Genomic DNA, 24,768 nt, shown 5'->3' with positions numbered 1-24,768 from the left:
TTGGGCCTAGTAATTTGTGATCTTCTTGAGGGGCTCTTGAGAAGAGTGATATCAGAAGAAATGCCTACAAAAGGGCTGGGCGCCACTGAAGACAAAAAGTGTCTCCAAGCAAGAACCACCTTGGAAAATCCAGCATAGAGAACTGCTGACATTGCACATTCTTGTGGTCTCGCTTCAAGCACCATTAGCAAACTAATTGTAGGTCTCTCACAGAAATCTGCCTGTGATAGGCACTACAGGGTTTGAAACCTTTTGTTTCTTAGGTGACATCCCTAAGTACACCAGTAGTAACATTTCTCAAAAAAGGGTTTGGAAAAATGTCCGAATACTCAGTCAAAAAGTGAATGAGGATGGCTCTTCCACATCTGCACTGACTGGTGCAGAAGGAAAAGAAATGATCCCACCGTGCTGGGGTGGCTCCTATGTAGGCCCCGCACACGTCATATCCAGCGTGGACGACGCACAGCAGAATGACGCCACTTACCAGCACACAGGGGTACTGCTCGAAAATCTCCAGATCTAGTCTGACACCTGGGGATAATTCTAAGGTAAGTAAGCTGCGGCTAGAAGTATCTATCAGATATACCAGGCAATGAAATATATTGACCTCTCATCACAAAATGGTCACAACACGTCATGATAATTTTGATAAATACTGAGGGTGAATCAGTAAAGATGTGCATCGTTCAAATACTTTTAAAACTCCATTTGTAGTGACTACAGAATGATTAGAGGGCAAGTATAATCTTGGGCTATTAGATATGCGCTGATATTTCCTACAATAGAGCTAGTTCATGGAGAGTTATTTTCCCGATGGTTAAGAACAATGCAGGTTTCTGTGAAGTGCAGGTGTTTTTGCCCCCCTAACCACCAGAACTGCTATTAACTCTAGAGTATACAACAAATTAACTTGGGAGTTGACATCATCTTTGATTCCAGTGTATAGCTCATGTGAGGGGTTTCCCCGGTTGAGGCAAATGCCCAACTCTTTGATGAATGCCCTGCTCTGGTGTTTGTTTGGGGTAACTTGGTGTGAGTTGCCTTGCTTAGGACTTCATAATTGAATTTCAAAGTATTAGACATAGAGGTATGTTTTCCACCTCCCCAATGGGATATACAAACTTCACACGTTTGGCTACCCTGTCATTGGGTATTATTATAACTGAGTAAATAGCAAACCTCCTCACCCCCAAAGGAAAATGTAGGATAGAGGCCATACAATATGAAACAGGTAAGTGCACGTAAAGTGGGTTTCATTTACCAATGATTGACGTAAAAGGGGAACTGTTCAGGGTGCATACTTGTGCAAGGAATGGAGCTTGGCCACATAGTTACATCCACACATATACATTGTTGACAGCCGAGCACAGCTCTGTATTAACAGCTTTCACAGGTAGTGACTAATTCCACCACAAGGTGACATGGCAACTACAGATTAGAAACAAATGGGTTCCATATTTTTATAGAATAAACATAGTTCGATCTCCGGAAATGCTCACTGGTCAAATGTGATGGTTGTAAGCATTTTTCCCGACAATCACAGCTCTATGTTATAATGCAAATGGTGAATCTGGCAACTGTTGGCCAACATAAAGAAGTCATGTTGGTGGCAATGTTAGCTACTCTCTCTAACCATGTAGTACATAAGTAAAAAAGGGTTGGAAAATAGCTATGTTGCCCTCCAGCCTCAACAATCAACTTTTGTTCACCTAACTGATATACAATACCATTCATTCTACAATTGGCAGCGCTCCAAACACCAAATTAGACTCCAGTCAGTGATGGCAACCACAGAACTATTTGGAATGGTATTCCCAAACTACAAAAAGCACTGCACTGTCAGAATGGGAGCAATACAATTTATTTCTCCACTGAATTCATCAGAAGAATACACATTTGAATTCAACTTTAACTCTCAGATTTGGAGAGGAGAAGCTCTTCCAGAAAAAGCCCAATTACTGAATAGCGATATAACTACATTGCCATGCACCAATCGTTTTATGGGGTCACTCGTCGCTTCTATGCTTTTGTCTCTCCTCATTTATTAGGAGCACCAACACACTTCAAATATCCATTGAAACTGGCAGCTTCTAGGGTAGGATTGAGAATAACCATTGTATATCTTTTCCTTATCAGAAAGGTGACACGGTTTCATGAACAAAAAAGTTGGTTCATTTTCTCAGATCATGTTTGTCTTTATATGCTTTTGTCTTACACCACCATTTGGAATCACATGAGCTTTTAATGGATGTTCATGCTACCTTGATTACACCTGTTACTGTAATAGATGTTTTGAATATGTTAAGTGGAATAAACAAGTCGAGCCAAGATCCCTCCTCTCAAATAACCTAGCTTTCAGTCTGATATCCCAATAAGGGTATCATGTTGTATACAACTAGAGACCGATGCTGCAGGACCCATTTTCAAATCATCAGGACAGTCATCCCTTATTTAAACTTTGCTTACTCAAAAGGACGAAATTGAAAAGCAAGTTAAGTTTAAATATTAGGAAAAGGCAGCTGACCAGCTGCACAATGGTACCCTAAAAACAGAACTTTATCCAATGGAGGTTTTGCAGCATCAAAATGCTACAAGCACATGACTCTACAATTACCACGGTGTGTTCTCTGAAAAGGAAACTACTAGAAAGGTTCACCTACAGACAAAATATTTTCAACAGAGGCTTGCAAGACAACATCTCCAGTTTGGTGGATTAGCTCGTAACATAACCACTCAAATCATTCTACCAGTTACGCTGTCGAATCAGGATATTCAAGCTATAGACCCTGTAAATTGCCCAATTCTGTGTACGTTTCATACATCTACCTGTGCCTTAAAAAATCTGGAACACTCAGAATAACCACCAGTTCCAAGCTAAAGCCTGGACATGTGCATACATAAAACTTTGGATACTTACAAAAAGAAGAAAACACAATGCCAACTATGTGGGTTCAAATCTGATAAGCAGGCAACATATTAGGAATGGAACAAAGAGTTTAGCAGGCAAAGAATGTTAAAGGTGCGTACTTACTGGTGGGATTGTTACCATTTCAACTTCATTGTCAACTTTTTCCATTTCTACAATGGGGTTTACAACTACGCTCTCTCGTCTCTGAAGGAGCAGGACATAGAGGGCAATGGAACAAAAGCACAGCAGGAAGACCAAGAAACAAAAACTTGACTTGTAAGGCATTGCAATGTATGGCACAATGGAGTAAAGTAACAAAAATTTAGGATGGGACATCAGAATCAAGAAACAATAGTAGAGCCAACATGCCAAAAGAGGGAAAGGATAGACAGCTGTGAGCTTCTCAAATTAAAATGAGCATGCCACATTCAACAATGGGCACATCATGGCACGGGGACTTTAGCTTTGAGTTGTGGAATGATCAGGTATATCTGAAGGCTTGTGTTTCAACTTTGTAATTGAGGCATTGTAAGAAGGATGAAAGTTCAAGAGGAATTGATGAGACAGACTATATAAGCCACTTCTGCAAAAACAGACACTAAAATATAGACTACAAAATTCTGGCCTTACATAAATAACTCCGTACAAAAACCTCAACAAGTTGCTAACTCCTACAGATCTCCCAAATCACTTCCCACTTTTAGGACTGTGCTAGTTCACTACTCTAATTCCAGTTCAAGCACTTTGGGAGTAACTGATTGACAAGGGGATAAGGTGCAAGTCAAATGTTTAGTAGGCAGATATTGATGTCAGGTCTAGATTTTGGTATTCCTCTTTAAAGCAGGGAAGCCCTCCAGCAAAGTGCATCAGAAATAAAATACTCAATGGAAAATTTGGTGGTACTCAATGAAAGTTAGCTAATCTTGGACCAATGGTTCCCGCATAGTCCCAACTCGATTGCCATGTACATGACCTGCACAGTAGAAAAATTGAGCCATTTAGAGTTTAGCAGACACAGGAAATCTGCCAAAAAACTAAACAGCAGATTTGCTGCCCACCAAACTAGTTAATTCATCCAATTCATATAGAGGAACCAGCTTGATTTCTGTCCGCTCTGCCAGTGTAAACCCTTCACCTCACAGCTAAACCGCTGTTAGAATGAGGAAAGCCAGACCTGGTATCCTATTTAGGACAGGCAACCATCACTGTTTTTTATCTTCCACAGAATTGCATGCTAGTCATGTCAATAACACCCAGATGGAAAATTACCTGCACTGTAGACACATTTGTCTTTTGCTTTCAATCAATAAACCATTGCTTTAGAGGTGTGTTGTTGCAAAGCAAAGACAATGCCAAGTGGGCCGTTCAACGCAGCAACACACTCTGCTGCATATAGTAATGGAAGTGTCTCGGACGCATCACAAGATGCACTGCCATTACAAAGCTATCTGCCACTTAGGTGGCAATCTCAAATATGGTGGGTGGTCCATGGACCTGGCGGGCTGTCCACCATAGTCTAAATGACCCATTAATTCAAGATTAACTCTCTATTGTGACTAAGCAGAAATTTCAAATCTAAAAGGCAGAATCGTTATTCTGGTCTTAAGTCTGATGTTGCAGAACTTGGCTACACCAGGATGAATAAACTGTGCAATAGACAAAGCAAACATTTTTAGACTGTCACATATGTCATATTATGTCAAAAACAGAATAGATTATAACAAAGAGTGGGTGGGTGGCCAAAACGGTAATGAGAGATATCTCCTCGGTTACTGTTTATGAAGAGAACCATCTTTTCTGGAGGGATGGAGGTCCCTTTTCACTACTGCTCTCCATAAAGTACAAAGTGCAATACAACAAACTGCAGGAGGTAGTGGTGCTGAAATGAAGTGGTGGAGGGGGTGAAGATGTTGCCGATGCATGCAGCGTGGATAGGCAGAAACATCCCCTCCTTCAATTATATGCCCAGCTTTCGACCCTTTCACAGTGGTCACCCTTGGTACCAAAATGGAGCACCTGCTTTTTTATATGGGTTGGGTGCGAAAGAGGACACTGCACAATGGGTGTTTCTAAGATAAAATAGTGGGATGCTTCGAGGCATGCAGGATACTAGTGCAAGTGCTGTTTTAATGGCAGTTGACAGAGCCTAGGGAAAGTACTGCTGAAGATAATATAGCATCTCATACTGTCAACAAGGTCTCCAGGGAGATCCTGATTTCAGGAGGACTCTAATGGACTAGTGCCCTCCCCTTTAACAATGACTGCAATCGGCTTTTAATAGAAGCAGATGGCTGTAGAAGTCTGCTACTCCATCAAAATTTCCTTTTCCAAAGGTTATGGTTTTCTCTCTGATCCCATTATCTTAACAGACGTATCTCGGCTTAGAGTACAGCTTCTCTGCAAAAGAGTTGGCAGGCCTAAACACTGTAGAACACCAGTCCTGCAAGCTTCACCTACAAATAGAGATTACTCTTTCACATTGGCCTGGGATGGGGAGCAGATGAAAGATGATCCCAAGTTGTCAAGTATGCTTCTGCTGAAACTTTGAGCTCCCTTTGGCCAAACAGGAAGAACAGGTAACCCGCCCTGGTATTAAGCAAATAGTTTCAAAGAACCAGTTAGAAAAGCATTTGGGTTGGAAAAATATTTAAAATTGTAACTTTGACAACTGCCACAACTTAGTGTTACTAAGACCTGGGCTTGCAACCAAGATGCCTAACACTGAAGTTAAAATACTAAAGCTGCTCAGATGAAGACGTGACAGAAAAGATAATGCCAATGGCTAAGTTATGGCCAGGTCGAGGTGGTGTATTTTTTTTTTTTTAACTGTTTTAAATTATTTTGCCTATTTTTGGTAAATTAATGCTTTAGATCAAAATTTAAAATAGACATACAACATTTCTAACACGATGTTTCCCACTAAAGATTTTAAACAAAATATATTTTTGAGTAAATGATTAAAACCTATCTCTTATATTACCCCAGCATTCACTTTCCTAAATCAGTATACACCCTTTAAACATGTGTGAAAAGGTTCCAGTTCATCATCTAGCGAGGAACATGGAATAGCAAACACTAAAAGGAGACAAATGAGCTGCTAGAAAAAATCTAAGATGTTGGTTTTACAACAGAGTATCGAAACAGTTTGTAAGCTAGCATGTTTGGTATTCAGAGCTGGGATTTGCTCCGATAGCACCCTGGGTGAAACAAAATTTGGCACCCTCCTCCCACATCTCATCTTTAATTGTCACTATTCAGGGAAAATGGGAGGGGTCAGAGGAAGGTGAAGGGGACAAAAAAAGGGAGAAAAACAGCCACCAGAACAGTGTTTACTGCACTTTTCCTTACAGCCAGGTTGGCGGTAGACTGCTGCTGGCTAATCCTTGGCCCCTCTGAAGGTTGGTGGTTGGGTGCTGCCTTGGGCCGCCTTTACCCTTTCTTCTTACACACCCTAGGAGGGTTCATACCCCAATGCAAATACACTTATGTTCCTAAAAGGCTTCTTCTCCAAGGGTGTACTGCAGGGCGGTAGGCGAAGGGATGACACCCTGCCAGGCACACATGGGTCCACCTCCTTAGCGCTCACCATTAGGAGTGAGCAGTCAGAACGATGCCATGAACTACGGTGATACTAGTGTCCTGAAGGACTAGCCTCAGCATATTGGCATTATGCATCAAAAAGAAAACATTCTTGCCTCAACTAGTACTTTGAAGGTTGAAGCTGCGCTTCTTAAATGCACACAAACACTCTGAATTGGTTACTCCCTTCTTAACAATGACACCTCCATGAAAATGACATTACCTTTTACACAACATCTCCTAAATGTGGTAGGACTATACACCTAAGAATATCAAGCAAGCAGCAATGAGAAACAATCCACTGTAATGTACAACAAATATGTACACAGTAGGTGGCTTCCTGCTGCCTCTTATAAATGAATTTAACCTCAGAATACAGCCACAATCTTTGCAATTTCTAACTTTAAACACTTAGGCCCTAATTGTGAGTGTGGCGGTCTTAAGACCGCCACACTCGTGGTGGCGGTCTGACCTCCAGCAGAGTGGCAGTCTGACCTCCACATTACGACTGTGGCGAAAGCACCACGGTGGGACCGCTGCCCTGGGGATTACAAGTCCCCCTCTCTGCTGTCTTTTGCATGGTGGTTCCACCATGCAAAGGCTGGAAGAGATGGGGTGCCGGGGGCCCCAAGGGGACAGCCCCATCACGCCCGACACACTGCAACATTGCCGCTGGCTCAAAAACCGGAGTGGTGGTTTTCCGTCCGAAAGAGTTTGCCGCCCGCCAAACTCTAAATCAGGGCCTTAGTTTTTAGCACAACAAAGAGACATTCCTAAATACAATATAACCTCAAACTGGACTTTTATTAAGCAAAGAGAGACATTTTTCAAATGAACTGTACCTTGTTTGAGGTGTCCTCATTGAAAGTCTAAAGTACAACAGTTTCAGATTCTGGCTGAATTCTCCGGTACAATTTCTCTATGTAAGGTCAAAAGGAGAGCGAAATATAATGTACAGATTACCTAAGGCAAGTTTGTAGGTTATAATCGTTTTGAGTTATTTCCTTTGGAGTGTTTAAATTCTGCATGTTCATAATTCAGTCTTTCCATTTAGAGTTGTGTGAATTTTATATGAATACCTTGGATTTGTGCATTATTATTGTTTTACTAAAGTAAATTTAACAGGGTTCCACTGTAAGTATCCATACCTCAACTGTTTGTGTTAAGGGAGGTTGACTAAAGGATACTACATTTGAGTGACTGTAATGCAGACTGCACATCAAGAGCTACAGTAAAGGTGCTTCAAAGCTATCATACATATAAAATGGACGTGTCCATGGCAAGTTACGTTAAGATATTAGTAATGTACAATGCAGCCAGCTACATCAAGACTACAGGGCTCTGAAAATCTGCTTACACAACTCAACCAGGACAGAGGATTGTGGAAATCATTAACATAAAGATCTGCAGGGTCTTTCTAAAAGCAAGACTACAAGATCTGCCAGAAACAAGGGCTTTATAGCATATTACCCTATAACACTAGTTTGCACTCATTGCTTATATTACAATATTGGAAAAGAACTTTGGTTTATTTTTAAATAAAAAGTTTTATTTTGATTTAAAAAATGTTGTTAGGTAGGTAATAAAATATACAAAGATACACATCTATGGCCTATGCACCCCAATTCAGCATTCAGTGTGCCTGACCACTAGCAGCTAGAAAGCTCCAAGGGGCAATCAAAGCAAATGCCCCTCATTAGGTAACACAGCACACGTCATTAATTTGGTATGCTGAGATTGGAGTGGAACATTAAAGGGTCCCAGGGAAGCAGCATTATATATTGTATATATCCAGTTCTTCTCAAAGCTCTGAGCACAATCTTCTTTCGAAGTAAGGTCCTCATATAGAATTTGGCAGACCCTGTTACTCCATCAGAAATGTGATGGATATCCTGTTCGCCATATTACAAGTTCATTATATCGTCTGGCACTTTAATACGCTGGACATAATTTCCATCATGTTTGTGACGGATTAACCTACCCACCAAACTCTAATTCAGGCCTAAGTTCTTCTTCAACTGATTTTTCGATTTCTGAGAAGAAGGATCAATTGATGGAGAATGAGGAGCATAAGTCATTTTTCGTTCTCCATCACAGGATTAGTGTCGGACTCACCTACGTCTCATCTAGTAGTGAAAGAGGGTTGTTCTAACCGATCAGTGTGTGGGCAGTTTTTCTGGGCTGTGTGTGGGCCTGTTTTAAGATCTGGTGGTCCAGTCTGTACTGTTGATTTATCTGCTATAACCACAAATGTTGATTCCAACCAGTACAAATGCATGCTGTCTCCCTTAGCTTCCAAAACATCTGTTCAAAGTGTCTTTACAAGTTCAAAACTACACCAAGTTGCAAATGTAGGTCACTGTTTAGCTGTGTGAGTTGCTAATGTAGGGGAATGAAAATGTCACTTACCCAGTGTACATCTGTTCGTGGCATCAGTCGCAGTAGATTCGCATGTTTTGCAATAGCTCGCCATCTGGTGTTGGGCCGGAGTGTTACAAGTTGTTTTTCTTCGAAGAAGTCTTTCGAGTCACGGGACCGAGTGACTCCTCCTTTTGTCTCCATTTCGCATGGGCGTCGACTCCATCTTCGATTGTTTTTCCCCGCAGAGGGTGAGGTAGGAGTTGAATTGTAGTAATAGTGCCCATGCAATGGAGTGACTAAGTATGCACCTATTTAAGGTTGAGATGATACATATACAAATAGTTGAAGGTAACTTCCAAACTGCTACAGGCTCCCGGGGAGGCGGGTGGGCACATGCGAATCTACTGCGACTGATGCCACGAACAGATGTACACTGGGTAAGTGACATTTTCAGTTCGATGGCATCTGTCGCTGTAGATACGCATGTTTTGCATAGACTAGTAAGCAGTTATCTCCCCAAAAGCGGTGAATCAGCCTGTAGGAGTGGAAGTAGTCTGAAATAATGTTCTTAATACGGCTTGACCTACTGTGGCTTGTTGTGCGGATAACACGTCTACACAGTAGAGCTTGGTGAATGTGTGAGGCGTAGACCATGTGGCTGCCTTACATATTTCTTGCATTGGGATGTTTCCTAGAAAGGCCATGGTAGCACCTTTCTTTCTGGTTGAGTGTGCCCTTGGTGTAATGGGCAGCTGTCGTTTAGCTTTAAGGTAGCAGATTTGGATGCATTTAACTATCCATCTGGCTATACCTTGTTTTGATATTGGGTTTCCTGCATGAGGTTTTTGAAATGCAATAAATAGTTGTTTAGTCTTTCTGATGTTCTTTGTTCTGTTAATGTAATACATCAATGCTCTTTTGACATCTAATGTATGTAGTGCCCTTTCAGCTACGGTATCTGACTGTGGAAAGAACACTGGAAGTTCCACTGTTTGATTTAGATGGAACGGGGAAATAACCTTTGGCAAAAATTTAGGATTGGTCCTTAGGACGACCTTATTCTTGTGTAGTTGTATAAAAGGTTCCTGTATTGTAAACGCCTGAATCTCGCTTACTCTTCTTAGGGAAGTAATGGCGATGAGAAATGCCACCTTCCAGGTTAGGAACTGTATTTCGCAGGAGTGCATGGGTTCAAAAGGTGGACCCATAAGTCTAGTTAGGACAACATTCAGGTTCCATGAAGGAACAGGTGGTGTTCTTGGTGGTATAATTCTCCTAAGGCCCTCCATGAATGCTTTAATAACTGGTATCTTATATAGGGAAGTTGAATAGGTAGTCTGCAGGTATGCAGATATTGCTGCAAGGTGTATTTTAATGGAAGAGAAAGCCAGGTTAGATTTTTGTAAGTGAAGCAAGTAACCCACTACATGTTCTGGAGTTGTGTGTAATGGTTGTATTTGATTAATATGGCAGTAGCAAACAAACCTCTTCCATTTACTTGCATAGCACTGCCTGGTGGATGGCCTTCTGGCTTGTTTTATGACTTCCATACATTCTTGGGTAAGTTGTAAGTGCCCGAATTCTAGGATTTCAGGAGCCAGATTGCTAGATTCAGCGATGCTGGATCTGGGTGTCTGATCTTTTGGTTGTGTTGTGTCAACAGATCTGGCCTGTTGGGCAATTTGATGCAGGGTACTACTGATAGGTCTAGCAGCGTTGTGTACCAGGGTTGCCTTGCCCAAGTTGGTGCTATTAATATGAGTTTGAGTTTGTTTTGACTGAGTTTGTTTACCAGGTAAGGAAGGAGAGGGAGAGGAGGAAAAGCGTAAGCAAATATCCCTGACCAGTTCATCCATAGGGCATTGCCTTGGGACTGTTTGTGTGGGTATCTGGATGCGAAGTTTTGGCATTTTGCGTTCTCCTTTGTCGCAAACAAGTCTATCTGAGGTGTTCCCCAGAGTTTGAAATAAGTGTTCAGAATTTGGGGGTGAATTTCCCATTCGTGGACCTGTTGGTGATCTCGAGAGAGATTGTCTGCGAGTTGATTTTGGATCCCTGGTATAAATTGTGCTATTAGGCGAATTTGGTTGTGAATTGCCCAGCGCCAAATCTTTTGTGCTAGCAGGCTTAACTGCGTGGAGTGCGTCCCCCCTTGCTTGTTTAGATAATACATTGTTGTCATGTTGTCTGTTTTGACGAGAATGTATTTGGGAACTATTATTGGTTGGAAAGCTTTTAGTGCTTGAAAAACTGCTAGAAGTTCTAGGTGATTTATATGCAGTTTTGTTTGATGTACGTTCCATTGTCCTTGTATGCTGTGTTGATCGAGGTGTGCTCCTCACCCTGTCATGGAAGCATCTGTTGTTATTACGTATTGTGGCACTGGGTCTTGGAAAGGCCGCCCTTTGTTTAAATTTATGTTGTTCCACCACAGAAGCGAGAGGTAAGTTTGGCGGTCTATTAACACCAGATCTAGAAGGTGACCCTGTGCTTGTGACCATTGTGATGCTAGGCACTGTTGTAAGGGCCTCATGTGCATTCTTGCGTTTGGGACAATGGCTATGCATGAAGACATCATGCCTAGGAGTTGTAGTACCATCTTTGCTTGTATCCTTTGTGTTGGATACATGCGTTGTATGATGGTGTTGAAATTTTGAATTCTTTGTGGACTTGGAGTGGCTACTCCTTTTGATGTGTCTATTATGGCTCCCAGGTATTGTTGTACCTTGCGCGGCAGAATTTTGGATTTTGTGAAGTTGACGGTGAACCCTAGTTTGAAGAGGGTTTGTATGATATGATTTGTGTGATTTGAGCACTCTATTAACGAATGGGCCTTGATTAGCCAGTCGTCTAGATATGGGAACACATGTATTTGCTGCCTTCTTATGTGTGCAGCGACTACCGCTAGACATTTGGTAAAGACTCTTGGAGCGGTTGTTAATCCGAAAGGCAGTAACTTGAATTGGTAATGTATTCCCTTGAATACAAACCTTAGGTATTTCCTGTGCGATGGGTGTATTGGTATATGGAAATAAGCATCCTTGAGGTCTAAAGTTGCCATGTAGTCGTGTAGTTTTAGCAATGGCAATACTTCTTGTAGTGTGACCATGTGAAAGTGGTCTGATTTGATGAAAGTGTTCACTACTCTGAGGTCTAGGATTGGTCTCAGCGTTTTGTCCTTCTTTGGTATCAGAAAGTACAGTGAGTAAACTCCTGTGTTTATTTGTGTGTTTGGCACTAATTCGATTGCATTATTTTGCAATAGTGCCTGCACTTCTATCTCCAGGAGATTGGAATGATGTGTAGTCAAATTTTGTGCTTTTGGTGGTATGTTTGGAGGGAATTGTAGAAATTCTATGCAATAACCATGTTGGATAATTGCTAGAACCCAAGTGTCTGTAGTGATTTCCTCCCATGCTTTGTAATAATGACTTATTCTTCCCCCCACTGGTGTTGTGTGGAGGGGGTGAGTGACATGTGAGTCACTGTTTAGTAGTAGGGGTTTTGGGGCTCTGAAATCTTCCTCTATTCCTAGGGAATTGCCCTCCTCTATATTGTCCCCGAAAACCTCCTCTATACTGTCCCTGGTAACTGGACGGTGTTGCTTGTGAGGTGCTGGCTTGTGTGCTCTGACCCCGAAACCCCCCTCGAAAGGGTGTTTTACGGAATGTGCTGTAATTCCCTCTGCTCTGCGGGGAGTAGAGTGCGCCCATGGCTTTGGCAGTGTCCGTATCTTTTTTGAGTTTCTCAATCGCTGTGTCCACTTCTGGACCGAACAGTTCTTTTTCGTTAAAAGGCATATTGAGAACTGCTTGTTGAATCTCTGGTTTAAATCCAGACGTTCGGAGCCATGCATGCCTTCTGATAGTTACAGATGTATTAATTGTCCGTGCAGCTGTATCTGCAGCGTCCATGGAGGAGCGGATCTGGTTGTTGGAAATGGTCTGTCCCTCCTCAACCACTTGTTTTGCCCTATTTTGTAAGTCCTTGGGCAGATGTTCAATGAGATGTTGCATCTCGTCCCAGTGGGCTCTGTTATAGCGCGCAAGTAGTGCCTGGGAGTTCGCGATGCGCCACTGGTTTGCAGCTTGTGCTGCGACTCTCTTACCAGCTGCATCGAACTTGCGGCTTTCTTTATCTGGGGGTGGTGCATCTCCAGATGTGTGGGAGTTGGCCCTTTTCCTAGCTGCTCCTACAACGACAGAGTCTGGTGGCAGCTGTGTAGTAATGAAAACCGGGTCTGTAGGAGGCGCCTTATACTTTTTTTCCACCCTTGGTGTGATTGACCTACTTTTGCCCGGCTCCTTAAAGATTTCTTTTGCGTGCCGGAGCATACCAGGGAGCATAGGCAGGCTTTGGTATGAGCTGTGGGTGGAGGAGAGTGTGTTGAATAAAAAATCATCCTCGACCTGTTCTGAGTGGAGGCTTACGTTGTGAAATTGTGCTGCTCTAGCCACCACTTGAGAATACGCAGTGCTGTCCTCTGGTGGAGATGGCTTCGTAGGGTATGCCTCCGGACTGTTATCTGACACTGGGGCGTCGTATAAGTCCCATGCGTCTTGATCTTGGTCACCCTGGCTCATGGTGGTGTGAGCTGGGGAATGTGATGGAGTTTGTGCTGGTGAGACGTTAATCACAGGTGGAGGAGAGGGTGGTGGGGTAACTTTTTTCACCACTTTTGTTTGTAGTGATTGTTCAGTTTGGAACTCCAATCTTCTCTTTCTTCTAATAGGGGGAAGGGTGCTTATCTTTCCTGTCCCCTGCTGTATGAAAATACGCTTTTGCGTATGGTCTACATCCGTTGAGTGTAGTTCTTCCTCAAACCTATGCTTTTGCATTTGGGAGGTTAGCGAGTGCTCTTCTGTATAAGAGCCTGAAACTGGGTCAGTTGCAGTTTGTTTCGGCACCGAAACCCTGTCTGCATCTTTTTTCGGCTCCGAGGTGACTTTTTTCTTTTTCGGGGCCGAAACCTCTCGGCGTCGATCTTCTTCGGTGCCGCTGTCTCAGCGTCGAGCCGTGTCTACACCGGTATCTCGGTGTCGATGCTTGTCTCCAGCACTTTCTCGGTCCCGAGAAGGCTGCGTGCCGGTGTCTCGACCGGAGTCGGACGATCTCAGCACTGTTTGGGCCTTTTTCGGTGCCGAAGGTCGGTCACCGAATTTATGGGTGGAGCCATGGCCTGATGGCAGTGGCGTCCCCTGGGCCTTGTAAATCTTCCTCTGTGTGGTTTTCGACGTCTTACTCACGGTTTGTGTATCGTCGAATCCTTCGGAGTCCGATTCTTGGATGGAGAAGGTACCTTCCTCTTCTTGTTCCTCGAACTCTCGGTGGGCTGTCGGCGCGGACGCCATCTGAAGTCTTCTGGCTCGACGGTCTCGGAGTGTTTTTCGGGACCGGAACGCACGACAGGCCTCGCAGGTGTCTTCACTGTGCTCAGGTGACAGGCACAGGTTACAGACCAAGTGTTGGTCTGTATAGGGGTATTTATTGTGGCATTTGGGGCAGAAACGGAACGGGGTCCGTTCCATCGGCGTTCTTCAGCACGCGGTCGGGCCGACCAGGCCCCGACGGGGGATCGAAAAACTACCCCGAAGGGCACCGGAGCTCTTCGATCCTTCGACGCGGTGTTGAATCTAACTACGCCGATCCCGAACGCAACAATACCGACGAAAATCTTCCGAAATTAGCTATCTTTCCGTTCCGAAACTCGGAGCGACAGGAACACGTCCGAACCCGATGGCGGAAAAAAAACAATCGAAGATGGAGTCGACGCCCATGCGCAATGGAGACAAAAGGAGGAGTCACTCGGTCCCGTGACTCGAAAGACTTCTTCGAAGAAAAACAACTTGTAACACTCCGGCCCAACACCAGATGGCGAGCTATTGCAAAACATGCGTATCTACAGCGACAGATGCCATCGAACCTTTTGTTTAGATTCTCTGGCCTATTCTCTTTCCCAGTCCGACCCTGCATAGGATCTTTGCTGAAATCCATGAACATTTAGCACAAGAGCTAGCTCACTCCTTGAAAGTGTGAAGCGTGATAATTAGAAAAACCGATTCGATAAAAAAAACATAGTCAGACATTTCTAGCTTCATTAAAATAAATTACACAAGGACCCCTCGCATATTTGCGCATCCATTCTAGAATCAGACAATACTGCTTTGCACACTGGCGGCCTGATCACCTGTTTGCTGGATTGCAAATTTCTCCAATTAGTACATGTCTAAGCATGCTCTAACTGCCTTTCTCCTAATTGAATGAGGTTCCTGACAACCTTGGCGTGATTTATTCACTTTAAGATACTATAATAGAGGAGAGGGCATTATCCATCTGGATATGCGCAGTTTAGAAGCCGCTCTGCAGAGATTTATATGGCCATGATTAATAAACAGGTGACTTGAAAGTATTGAGTACTTAGTTTCTACTAATTCAGACCTTTATTTAACACAAGGGTGTAAAAACTCCCCTTCTGGATAAGTTAGACTAGGAAAAATACTAGAAGAGAGACAGAACCAAGATTATGAAACTTAGAGACTAATTTCAGTAAGGAAGGGTATGTTCTGTGGACTAACTTCCCATTAAGGAAGATCGTATATAATTCCTTAGTGCATATAGTTTGAATTTCACTCACCCTCTCAGCGGATGTAATTGCCATCAGGAAAAAGTTTCCCATGTAAAACATTGCAGATAAAGTTTATATACAAGTTTAAATGAAGCTCAACCTGAGCTATGGCTAAACTGAATTCCACTGGAGAGTAGGGGCAGCTCACTGGTCAGTGTGACTTCTTCAGGTCCTTCAGGCAATTTCTGATGATTGGAACACAAGTAACACTGAGAAAGAATCAGCCTGTATGCTGTAACAGCTGCTACATTAATTACTATGGTTGAAAAATACAAGTTGATCTAGTAAAGCACAAGTAAAGCACAAGAAAGAAAGGACTTTAGCTTCCTGACATTAGCTTGTATCAGTGGACTTCTCGATGTTCTATATGTAGAAATGTTTCCCCCTGAATGCATCTGAAGTGCTCCTAAGGTAGCCTTTTCACCTACGTTAGGATGTGCATGCACTCTGGACGCAGGAAGGCAGTACTGGATAAATTCAGGAGTAATGCTGTTATGCTGAGAGATGCTAGACTGTGGTGTAGAATCTTGCCCTGAAACTCAGGACAGTATAGTGTGCATGGCAACCTCACGCACGTCTCCTCGGATGTGAGGCAAATCAATTAACTACCACTGCCTTAGTCTCAACGGGCTACTAGTATTATTCTTGCTTTATTCTATTATAGTTTGATTATCGACTTGGAGGAAAAGTGCAATGGAATGCTTTTGACCTGGATAACAAAAAGACATTTCACAGGGATCCTCTTTACTAACACCTGGATGTAAAGTAATGGCATTTTGCACTATTACGGAAATATCTATTTGTGTAAGACTCCAACATTAGCTGTTGTGGTTCAGTTGTTGGAAACCCATTTGTGGACCTTTGACATCATCCTTCCTAGAGCATCTGCCTGTTGGTTTTGGACACCTAGAATATGTTTTCCTGCCAATCTGATGTCTCTTGGTTTCATCAAGTACCAAATGGACAGGACCTTCTTGGTTGTGCTTATGGAGGTAATAGATCATTGCTGTGTTTCTAACCTGATCAACACTTCTCCGATGATTAACTATTGTAGAATAGAGATTAGAGCCAAATGGACTCCTTGGAGTTCCAAAACAAGTATGTGATAACACTATTCCTTCATGAACCATCAACCTTGGTCTCCAAAGTGTGTACCCTTTCACAGGAGTGTTGAGTTTGCGTCCCTCTGTTGGGATCACATGCCAGAAAGGCATGTCTTAAATTATGAAGTTTTGTCCTCCTTATTGCATGATTGCAGAGCTGCCACAACAGCATCAACGTACCTTCAATTTGACATCTAGAATCCTCAAGAAATTATTTATTAATCTGCCATACACTCTTGCAGAGATCATCTGATTCGTCTTGCATTATGTACTGTTGTTATAGAGGATACCATTGAAACCAGTAGGAATGATATCTACCATGCAGCAGGGTGTTTGATTACAATTAAATGAGTGCATTCCTGCTGGAGTGGTAACAGCCTCTCTTCCAAAGAATACACGTTTGCTGGTTTTCTATCAAGGAGTATTCTTAAGTACTGTACTCTCCCGATTTTTGTGCAGTCAGCTTTGTTTTGATGAATATGAAGACCCAGAGCTTACATATGATGCACTGTTGTCTGAAAATACTGCAGCACTTTCTGGTCTGACCTTGTTTTTCAAACGTCAGTTATTCAGACACAGGTGCAAAACTGGCATGTCTTCCTAAGATGTGTGGGCACTATCGCCATGCATTGTGAGAAGTGCTCTACTGACTGCAAATCTTAGCAGTTTCAACATTTCTGGCCAAATGGTTATGAAAGTATGCACCTTGAAGATCTGTTGAACACCACAGGTTTCCTTGATGAATCTGGGGGAAGATCTGCTAATGCACCAATATGTTAAAATCCTAAATGAGTCTGAACTATTTGGCCAGAAATTCTTAATTACAGGCATTTGTTCTAATGCATTCTGGGGAGTAACATTTCTCTTTTTCATTTTTACTTCTTTTCTGGGAAGGGCTAGGTGGAAATGGTTGGAAAGTACTGAGGGCACTATTGGAGGTTTATGCATGTAACCTGTGGTTTGAATAGAGAGCGACCTACTGTCGCTTTCACATTTTTTACTCTCTTCCCGGTGCGGATATTCACCCCATTAGTGCAGTAGGTAATGGTGAGGACAAAAACTCCCTGTGTGTAGTACTGTTGATTTTTCCTCCTGCTACAAACGGCGACCGCTGTCCCCTTGGTGGTATTATTTGGCAAAAGTGGGACTATGGTTGATACCGAGAGCTGTGCTGAGTAGGCTGGAAGTAGGGTTTATAATTCAGTGGTGGTATCTGCAATCTGAATGCTTAACATGGTCATGTGAATTTCCTATCCTTTTAAAAGCTGCTGCATTAAGTTCTCAGCTTCCACAACAATTTTATGCATCTGGTCACTGACGTGCAATCCAAACAGATGTGCTGGAAAAAAGAAGGGTCAGAATTGTTTGCAGTCCATTGGGTTTTAGGCCTTTGATTTAAAGCCAAGAGGGCAACTTCAAACACGCACTGTGGCACCAACCATCAGATGAGAGATCAGAAACGTCAACCGATTCACTAATAAATTAGTAGGATCCAGGTTTGCCTTCATTCTCTACCTCCATAAAATTATCCACGTCTTTGCTGGGTAGATGATCGGCAAAGCAGACCATTGTATCCATAATGATCTAAATGTGTCCAGTAGTATACTGTAAAGTATTGCCTTTAGGACAGTGGAAAATGTACCACATATTTTGTTACAGTTACATCGATTCATCAGATTTCTGGTTTGCCAGAGACAAGCAAGTCCTGCTGGGCTGCTAGATTGTAGAATTACAGTAAAAAAAAAATTCTAGTGGAATCTGCACAGCACATAGTTACATGGCCCTCTGACAAATCACACCCAATGCAGTGTTTTTTCTGGCTAGAGGAGGAACAGGGGAACCAGGCCCTGAACAACTCTTCCCACTCTGCCTCTAGTTGACAAATCATTCTCTCTGTCTCCAACAAAACCCCAGTCAACAGCAAGCAGTCCACACCCATCCACCATCACGATAATGCACCTGACTGCCTGTCAGACAGCCGGTCTGCAGGACAACAGAAAGAGAACAGACCCTGCTTTAAGGAGTGTGGTTCATGACAGGTTTCAGTCGTGGCACCTGCAGGTCAGCCACCGCTCTCCATATGGTTCCATATTAGCCAGGCAATGCAGGAGCAGGGATCTTCACGTCTTGTCATCACCCAGCACACAAGCTACCTGCTCCAGAGCCAAGGAGATGTTCCTCAAAAGATGGATGGCACAAGTCCATTGATGGGTCTGGACTGCTGTCTGATCACATTTTTCTCCAAGCGTTCACTGGGAAAACCCCACACTTACCTTAGCCCATCCACATACATATTGCAGAACTGACCCAGGGCTGCCATCTCCTCAGTCTCAGCAGCCATCTCTGAAACAGCAAGGCCCCAGCACTGCCATTTTATGGTTCACTTTCACACTGCCTGGTCGGTCCAAAGGGCCACATAGGTTATTCTGGACCCACTGTAGTGCTCACTCGCTTGCTAAAACAGACTAAAGCATCACCTACTCACCATCTGGCAAATCTCTTGCAAAGGATGAGCACAACCATTTGCCACCAGTCACCAAGTGCTCTTTCCCTTGCAGGGCAGGCAGCATCATGGCCATCTGCCCCTGTTCTTTGTCATTTCCAACACTTCTCTGCCATCCTCTCTCCTACCACTGTTCCAGACAATGAATCCACTGAGGCCACTTCACACTCAGTATCCCAACTGCACTCCAGTACCACTGGATTTTTGCGTCATCTTCATCAAGTAGCTCTCTGATTTTGGATGTCGCTTCAGACCACTGGGTGACCCAGTCACTTGCTTCACTAGGCACTCTCTAATATCTAGGCAACATGCACTTCCGAATAGAAGCTTCCACCCCACCTACTGTCAGCAGCATGCTAGGCCCAGACCAAGCAGCTCCACAAAGCCAACAATATTTAAGAGAGGGGCAAAAATTTAAAGTTTTTTGTTCTTTAGTTTGGTTGTATTTTCCCTTGGTAGAGAGATAGAATGTTTTGTCCGTGTATTATATTTTCCCATTTTGTATTCCTTGCAATTCCCTCTACAGTCAGTGAACTAGAGAGGGTGACCAGCATGATGCTGCTTCTTCTAAATGCAATGCGGGTGCTTTTCTTGATTCTTTAACTGTGACTCAAGAATCTGCACTCACTGAGGAGACAGCCCAGAGGCTACTAGTGATTGCATAGGTTAACTGAAAAAACATACAATGAAATAAAGGACAAAAATATATTTAAACAGCTAAAATCGTTAAATCACAATACTTATTTTCACTGAAAAAGAAAGTACTATGACACATTTGTTTTTTGCATTTCCTGAATTATCTAAATATACTATTAGCATAAATGAAGCCATGCATAGGTCTTGTCTAAATTCAGCTTTTTGAAATCTTTCCAAAAAGATCAGGCAACAGACCAAATATGGACATCATGCCTGAACAAGATCTCAAGACCCCTTGGCTCTCATGTCCAATTCCTTCTGAGGTTACACAGCTGTCCCGCGATAAGGCTACAGTGGGAACTGCCAGTTGCAGTTGTATTTGAACACATTACTGAACATCTTGGACAGATATCTTCAGATCCAAATTAGTGTTGATTCCGCTCTCGCTGCAACAGTGTGCAACTAAAGGCAAGAGCATGAAGCTCTGGGGTGCATGCCTGACTCTAGTCACAGTTTTAAAGTCTCCACCTCAATAAACCACATTTAATACATACATAACATAAAAAGAATAATGGTGGTAACTGTTCACACAATTATACTGTAGCCTTTCCAAGGAGCTCAAGTTGGAAGTGGCATTAAGCTTATGAGGTAAACACAATGCTCCCGTCAACAAGAAGTTATTCCACAGGCGACCCATTCATGCTCATCATACAAAGCTGTATACACTTGAACTTCTGCAGGCACACTTTATGCTTTCCTCTTGTGCAGTGCTTCTGACTGGTGAAACCTACACTGTCACCCCTAAAAAGTGTGCACCTTCTGACGGAGAAGTTAGTAATTTAGAGGTTCCACTTCTAATGGTACTAATCTGACTTAGGTGCATGTACTGGGAGGATAGTGGTTTAGAGGTGGAAAGCCAAGCCCAGAGCTGCAGGGAATTACAGCATCAATTCTATGTGCAATCTTATGAGGTGTTGGGCCATCATAAAGGTTTTGTATTAGTATTATTCCGGGGCATCATTTTGGGTTTCAAACATTTTGCAGGATTGAAATATGACAATTGTTGCTCTCTGTAAACGTGTGATTTTGTCACACGCCAGATCAGGTTTCAAATGTCCCACTTCTAAATGAGTTGCCTTAACCCCCTTCTGTCACTAGGACAAAGCAGAACTCTTCCTACATCATGCTGTCTTTATTTCACAGACAAATCATCTACGCATACACACAATATTATGGAGTTCTGCTGTAATTATTTTAAATCATTACAGTGAGAGGACAAATATAGCTATGCTGGTAGGGCCAACAGGAGTGAAGGGACATGCAGAGAAATTGAGAGACTGTCATTATCCCTGCTTTTAGTGCTTGGAAAGCACTCACAAGTCATATGTTACTGACATCGCTGCAGTGCCATCATGTTTGAAATACCAATATCACGACAGATAAGGTCATCTGGGGACACAGATGAGCACTGGAAGGCCATGTGTAACAGTAATTGACCAATAATGGTTTCGATGGACTAAAATCAGGGTGCTTTGCAGGTCTAAAGTCCCAACAGCAGGCAGTGAAGTGGGTCGGAGCCACTTGAAACTAGATGTTGCATTCAGATCTTGCGCTATGAGACCTGCAAGTGGAAAGATCTCTAGCAAAGCAAATCACAATGGACCACATGGAATGTGTATGTCTGCGAAGGGACAAAGGAACGAACGTAATGAGTGATGGCAAAAGAAGCTCAAGAGATGAATACATGCAAAGTTGGCTTTAGTCTTACCACTTCATCCTCGGCAGCCTTGAAAACACAAATCAATATTTAATGCAGAGTCAAAAAACACAAGGTCATTAGTCACAAACATATAATTGAATTTAAGGATTCCCAGAGTAACCTGGGTGCATTTATATCAAAATGATCTGTGCATGCACTGCCAAATGAATCACATGGCAGCCATTTCGATTCATTTCAGAAAAACTAGACTACAATCAGACACATGGTAAAGTGGTAAAACTAGAAGAATGACCACCCAGACATATTTTTGTCCTCCACTGTACCAAATTAGGAATAGCTCAAGGGCTGGGAGAAAGAGATAATCAATAAGTGATGGTCCTACTTCTAAAGGACAGTAGAGATCCCCTCCCCAAGAACAATGAAGAAACAGTCCCACAGCGCTCCACTGTTTTTTATCTAACTTTGAGTCATATAACTCACATACGTACAAACATACATTGAACTTCATGATTTTGACAGAGTCAGCCCAAACCTATTTAGTACTCAAGAATTGCAAGCTTATGCTTGGTCATGCTAAAGCTGACCACCAGTACATTATTTGGATCAGTGATTATTGTGTACATTTGCTCTCCTTAATACCAGGTGTACTTTGAAACAAACAACAATTCCTTCCTGAGACACGAGTTATTTCAGAAATGCTCAAACTAAAGTTTAACTCAGCCTATAAATTAAGCATAAACCCCTTTTTGTAGGAAACTATTTAGCATTTCTGCCTCCTCATGGCTGCCTAGACCCAAAGACCTAAGTAATGTTTCTCTTTTGTAAGCTTCCACTATCCTTCCACAGTAAAATGGGACAATAATGCATTTGATGTGCAATATTTACCATTATGTGTACATTCTGCAGAGGTCATCCCAATATTGCTTTTATAATTTAGCAACCCCTAGTAAAATGCTCCTTATGTAGGAGGTTTCTAGGGAACAGGTACTCCCACCTAGTGGAATAAAAAAAAAAAAAAGTCTACAAAGAATACCCAACAATGTTACACACAAAGGGGATATACAAAGGAACCAGTGACATGGTTTGGACAAGAGACGAAGATCCTGTTTGCAAGTAACTGTGCATATCTCCGAGAGAAGGGTAGGAGTGAATACATACACACAGTAGTCATCATACGATGTACTAAAATGAAGGCACTTAATTTCTTTTTTTTTTGTCTATAAGACTACATTTTTACGGTAAACTTATGTACCTGTGAGGATATACATATACTGCTTTTCCACTATAACCTTCTACGGATACTAGGTTTTAAGTGAGTTCATAAATGTCTTTTAATAGTATTTATTTCTTAACTAAAGTCAAGATCATTTGTATTTTCTTCCAACATAGTTAAAATCCAGAACACCGTTAAAAAAAAAAACGAGCTCCAAAATATTAAGACTTTCAACTAAATTATAGGTTTAGCCATAGTAATGCTATGTATAGTAACATGTTTCACAATGCAAAGAAGCCAAAGTGCTGTATGTATTATTTGAAAGATGAAAATACATAGCATTATATAATTATATACAATTTAACTTAATAGGATACTTGGGGAATTTATAACCAATTATGTGTTAGGTCTTTATGTTGTAACTCCAATTACATTAAAAAAAAAAAATTGCTGCAAAAGATTTATTTGATGAAAGTGCTGATATTACTGAAAGTGGCTTGATGGTCTCAACTACTGGGAGTGAGCCTTTGGCCAAGACAATCAACCAACAATTGACTTCCTATGAAAAATTAATGAAAAAGGAAATAAGTAAAAGTTGGGAAGTAATTTCTTTGGAGAATTATCTTGAAGTAGGTAGGATTCCTAGGGGCCTGAGGATATTGATTACTCCTACGTATCAAAATCCAATCCTAAATTGCTAGAGGAATGGTCGAAATTAATAGCAGAGTCTTGTAAATCTAGGTTGAAGCTATTGGTCAAAAATGCTTCTTTGGATTTAGAACAAGTGACTTAAGAATTGATTAAAATGAAAGAAATTCTGGATAAACATCCAGAACAAGAGCTTATAAAGGACTTTTTGTCTTTGATGGATAAAAGACTGGAAAAATACGAAGAGGAAATTAAACAGAGGAAGAAAATAAAGTTTTTGCAAGATAAGAAGATTATGCCCAAGGGAGAATTTTGACCTTTGGACGGAGATATGATGAGGCTATTAAACAATACAAACAATTTGGCTCTTTGAGGAAACAGGAACTGGCTACGTCGGAATCCAGTTCTGATAACTATTCTTCAGACTATGATGAGACTCAGGTGTTACCTGACAAAGATCATGTTCCCTTTACCTCATTGGAAGAATATCGTTTTTTACAACGAAATCAGACTGGTCGGGCCGATTATTAAGACGAAGAGAAGAAAATAGCGCAAGAGAAGAAGGACACGTAGGGGGAAATGGAAGTGCCAAAGGCGTGACAACACGTGGCAGGTTTATGAGGCAAATGAAGAAATGATAGGGAAGTTTCCCCAACTGTTATTAACTTATCGCAACATCAATTAACTCCAGCTGAGTGTTCTCTTTTGGAATTGGGTTTATCTTTTTGCCCCACTGCTGATTTTGATTTTTGTCGGACTAGGATTGACTTATTTTTGTTTGTACGTAAATTACTTAGGAAACTGTTTTTACAACAAGAGAATAAGAAAAGTCTTACAGATTCAAATATGATTTCATCTACCACTATTGCTGTTACCCCAGAATTAACATTAAGTGATGTGGATGGCTTTATGGCTTTAGCAAGTTTAGCAGAAATGGATGTCTCTGGTATGAGTGAACGTGAATTTCTTGAGTCCATGGATGTAGAATTAGGTAGACCTGAGTTTACACATTTTAAGTCTAAATCTAGGTTTAATCCGTCTACTACTTATGATTCGATTGATACTTTTCATGAAGTTGTCATTCGAGATTTATTTCAAATGTGGCATAGTATTAAGAGGAGGAATAGTGAGCTAAATCTTAATCATGAGCAAAGAACGGCTTTGAAGAGTTTAATTGATGATCATAATGTTGTAATTAAACCGTCAGATAAAAGGGGTAATGTTGTTCTAAGGCATGTGAATTAGTATTGTAGTTAAGCAGAAAGACAACTCAAGAATAAAAGGGATCAAGAGATTACAAATATGTTCAATTATAATGAATCAATTGACCAATATCATAGTAAATTGTTCGATTGGAGAGACAGAGGATTGCTTAACACGGACGAATATCTGTTTCTTTTGGTTAAAAAACCAACAGCACCATGTTTTTACATGTTACCAAAAATTCATAAGGATTCTCATCATCCTCCTGG

The 24,768-nt window shown here is 41.9% G+C and overlaps 1 protein-coding gene across 4 annotated transcripts in view; it reads right to left on the bottom strand.

Moving 5' to 3' along the window:
• Positions 1 to 24,768, bottom strand: part of ATP6V0A1 (ATPase H+ transporting V0 subunit a1) — a 221,698-nt gene that overhangs the window by 47,470 nt on the left and 149,460 nt on the right. For 2 of the 4 annotated variants that reach the window (XM_069237704.1, XM_069237706.1), the window contains exon 19: positions 21,484 to 21,501. The exons of the other annotated variants lie outside the window; for them this stretch is intronic. In XM_069237704.1, the coding sequence (XP_069093805.1) occupies positions 21,484 to 21,501 (18 nt within the window). The remainder of the gene's footprint in view (positions 1 to 21,483; positions 21,502 to 24,768) is intronic. 4 annotated transcript variants of the gene reach the window in all.

Source organism: Pleurodeles waltl, chromosome 6 (genome assembly GCF_031143425.1).
Source record: "Pleurodeles waltl isolate 20211129_DDA chromosome 6, aPleWal1.hap1.20221129, whole genome shotgun sequence".
NCBI classification, from domain to species: domain Eukaryota; kingdom Metazoa; phylum Chordata; class Amphibia; order Caudata; family Salamandridae; genus Pleurodeles; species Pleurodeles waltl.
Note: the sequence above shows the minus strand (reverse complement) of the source record. Positions and strands in the feature narration are given on the sequence as shown.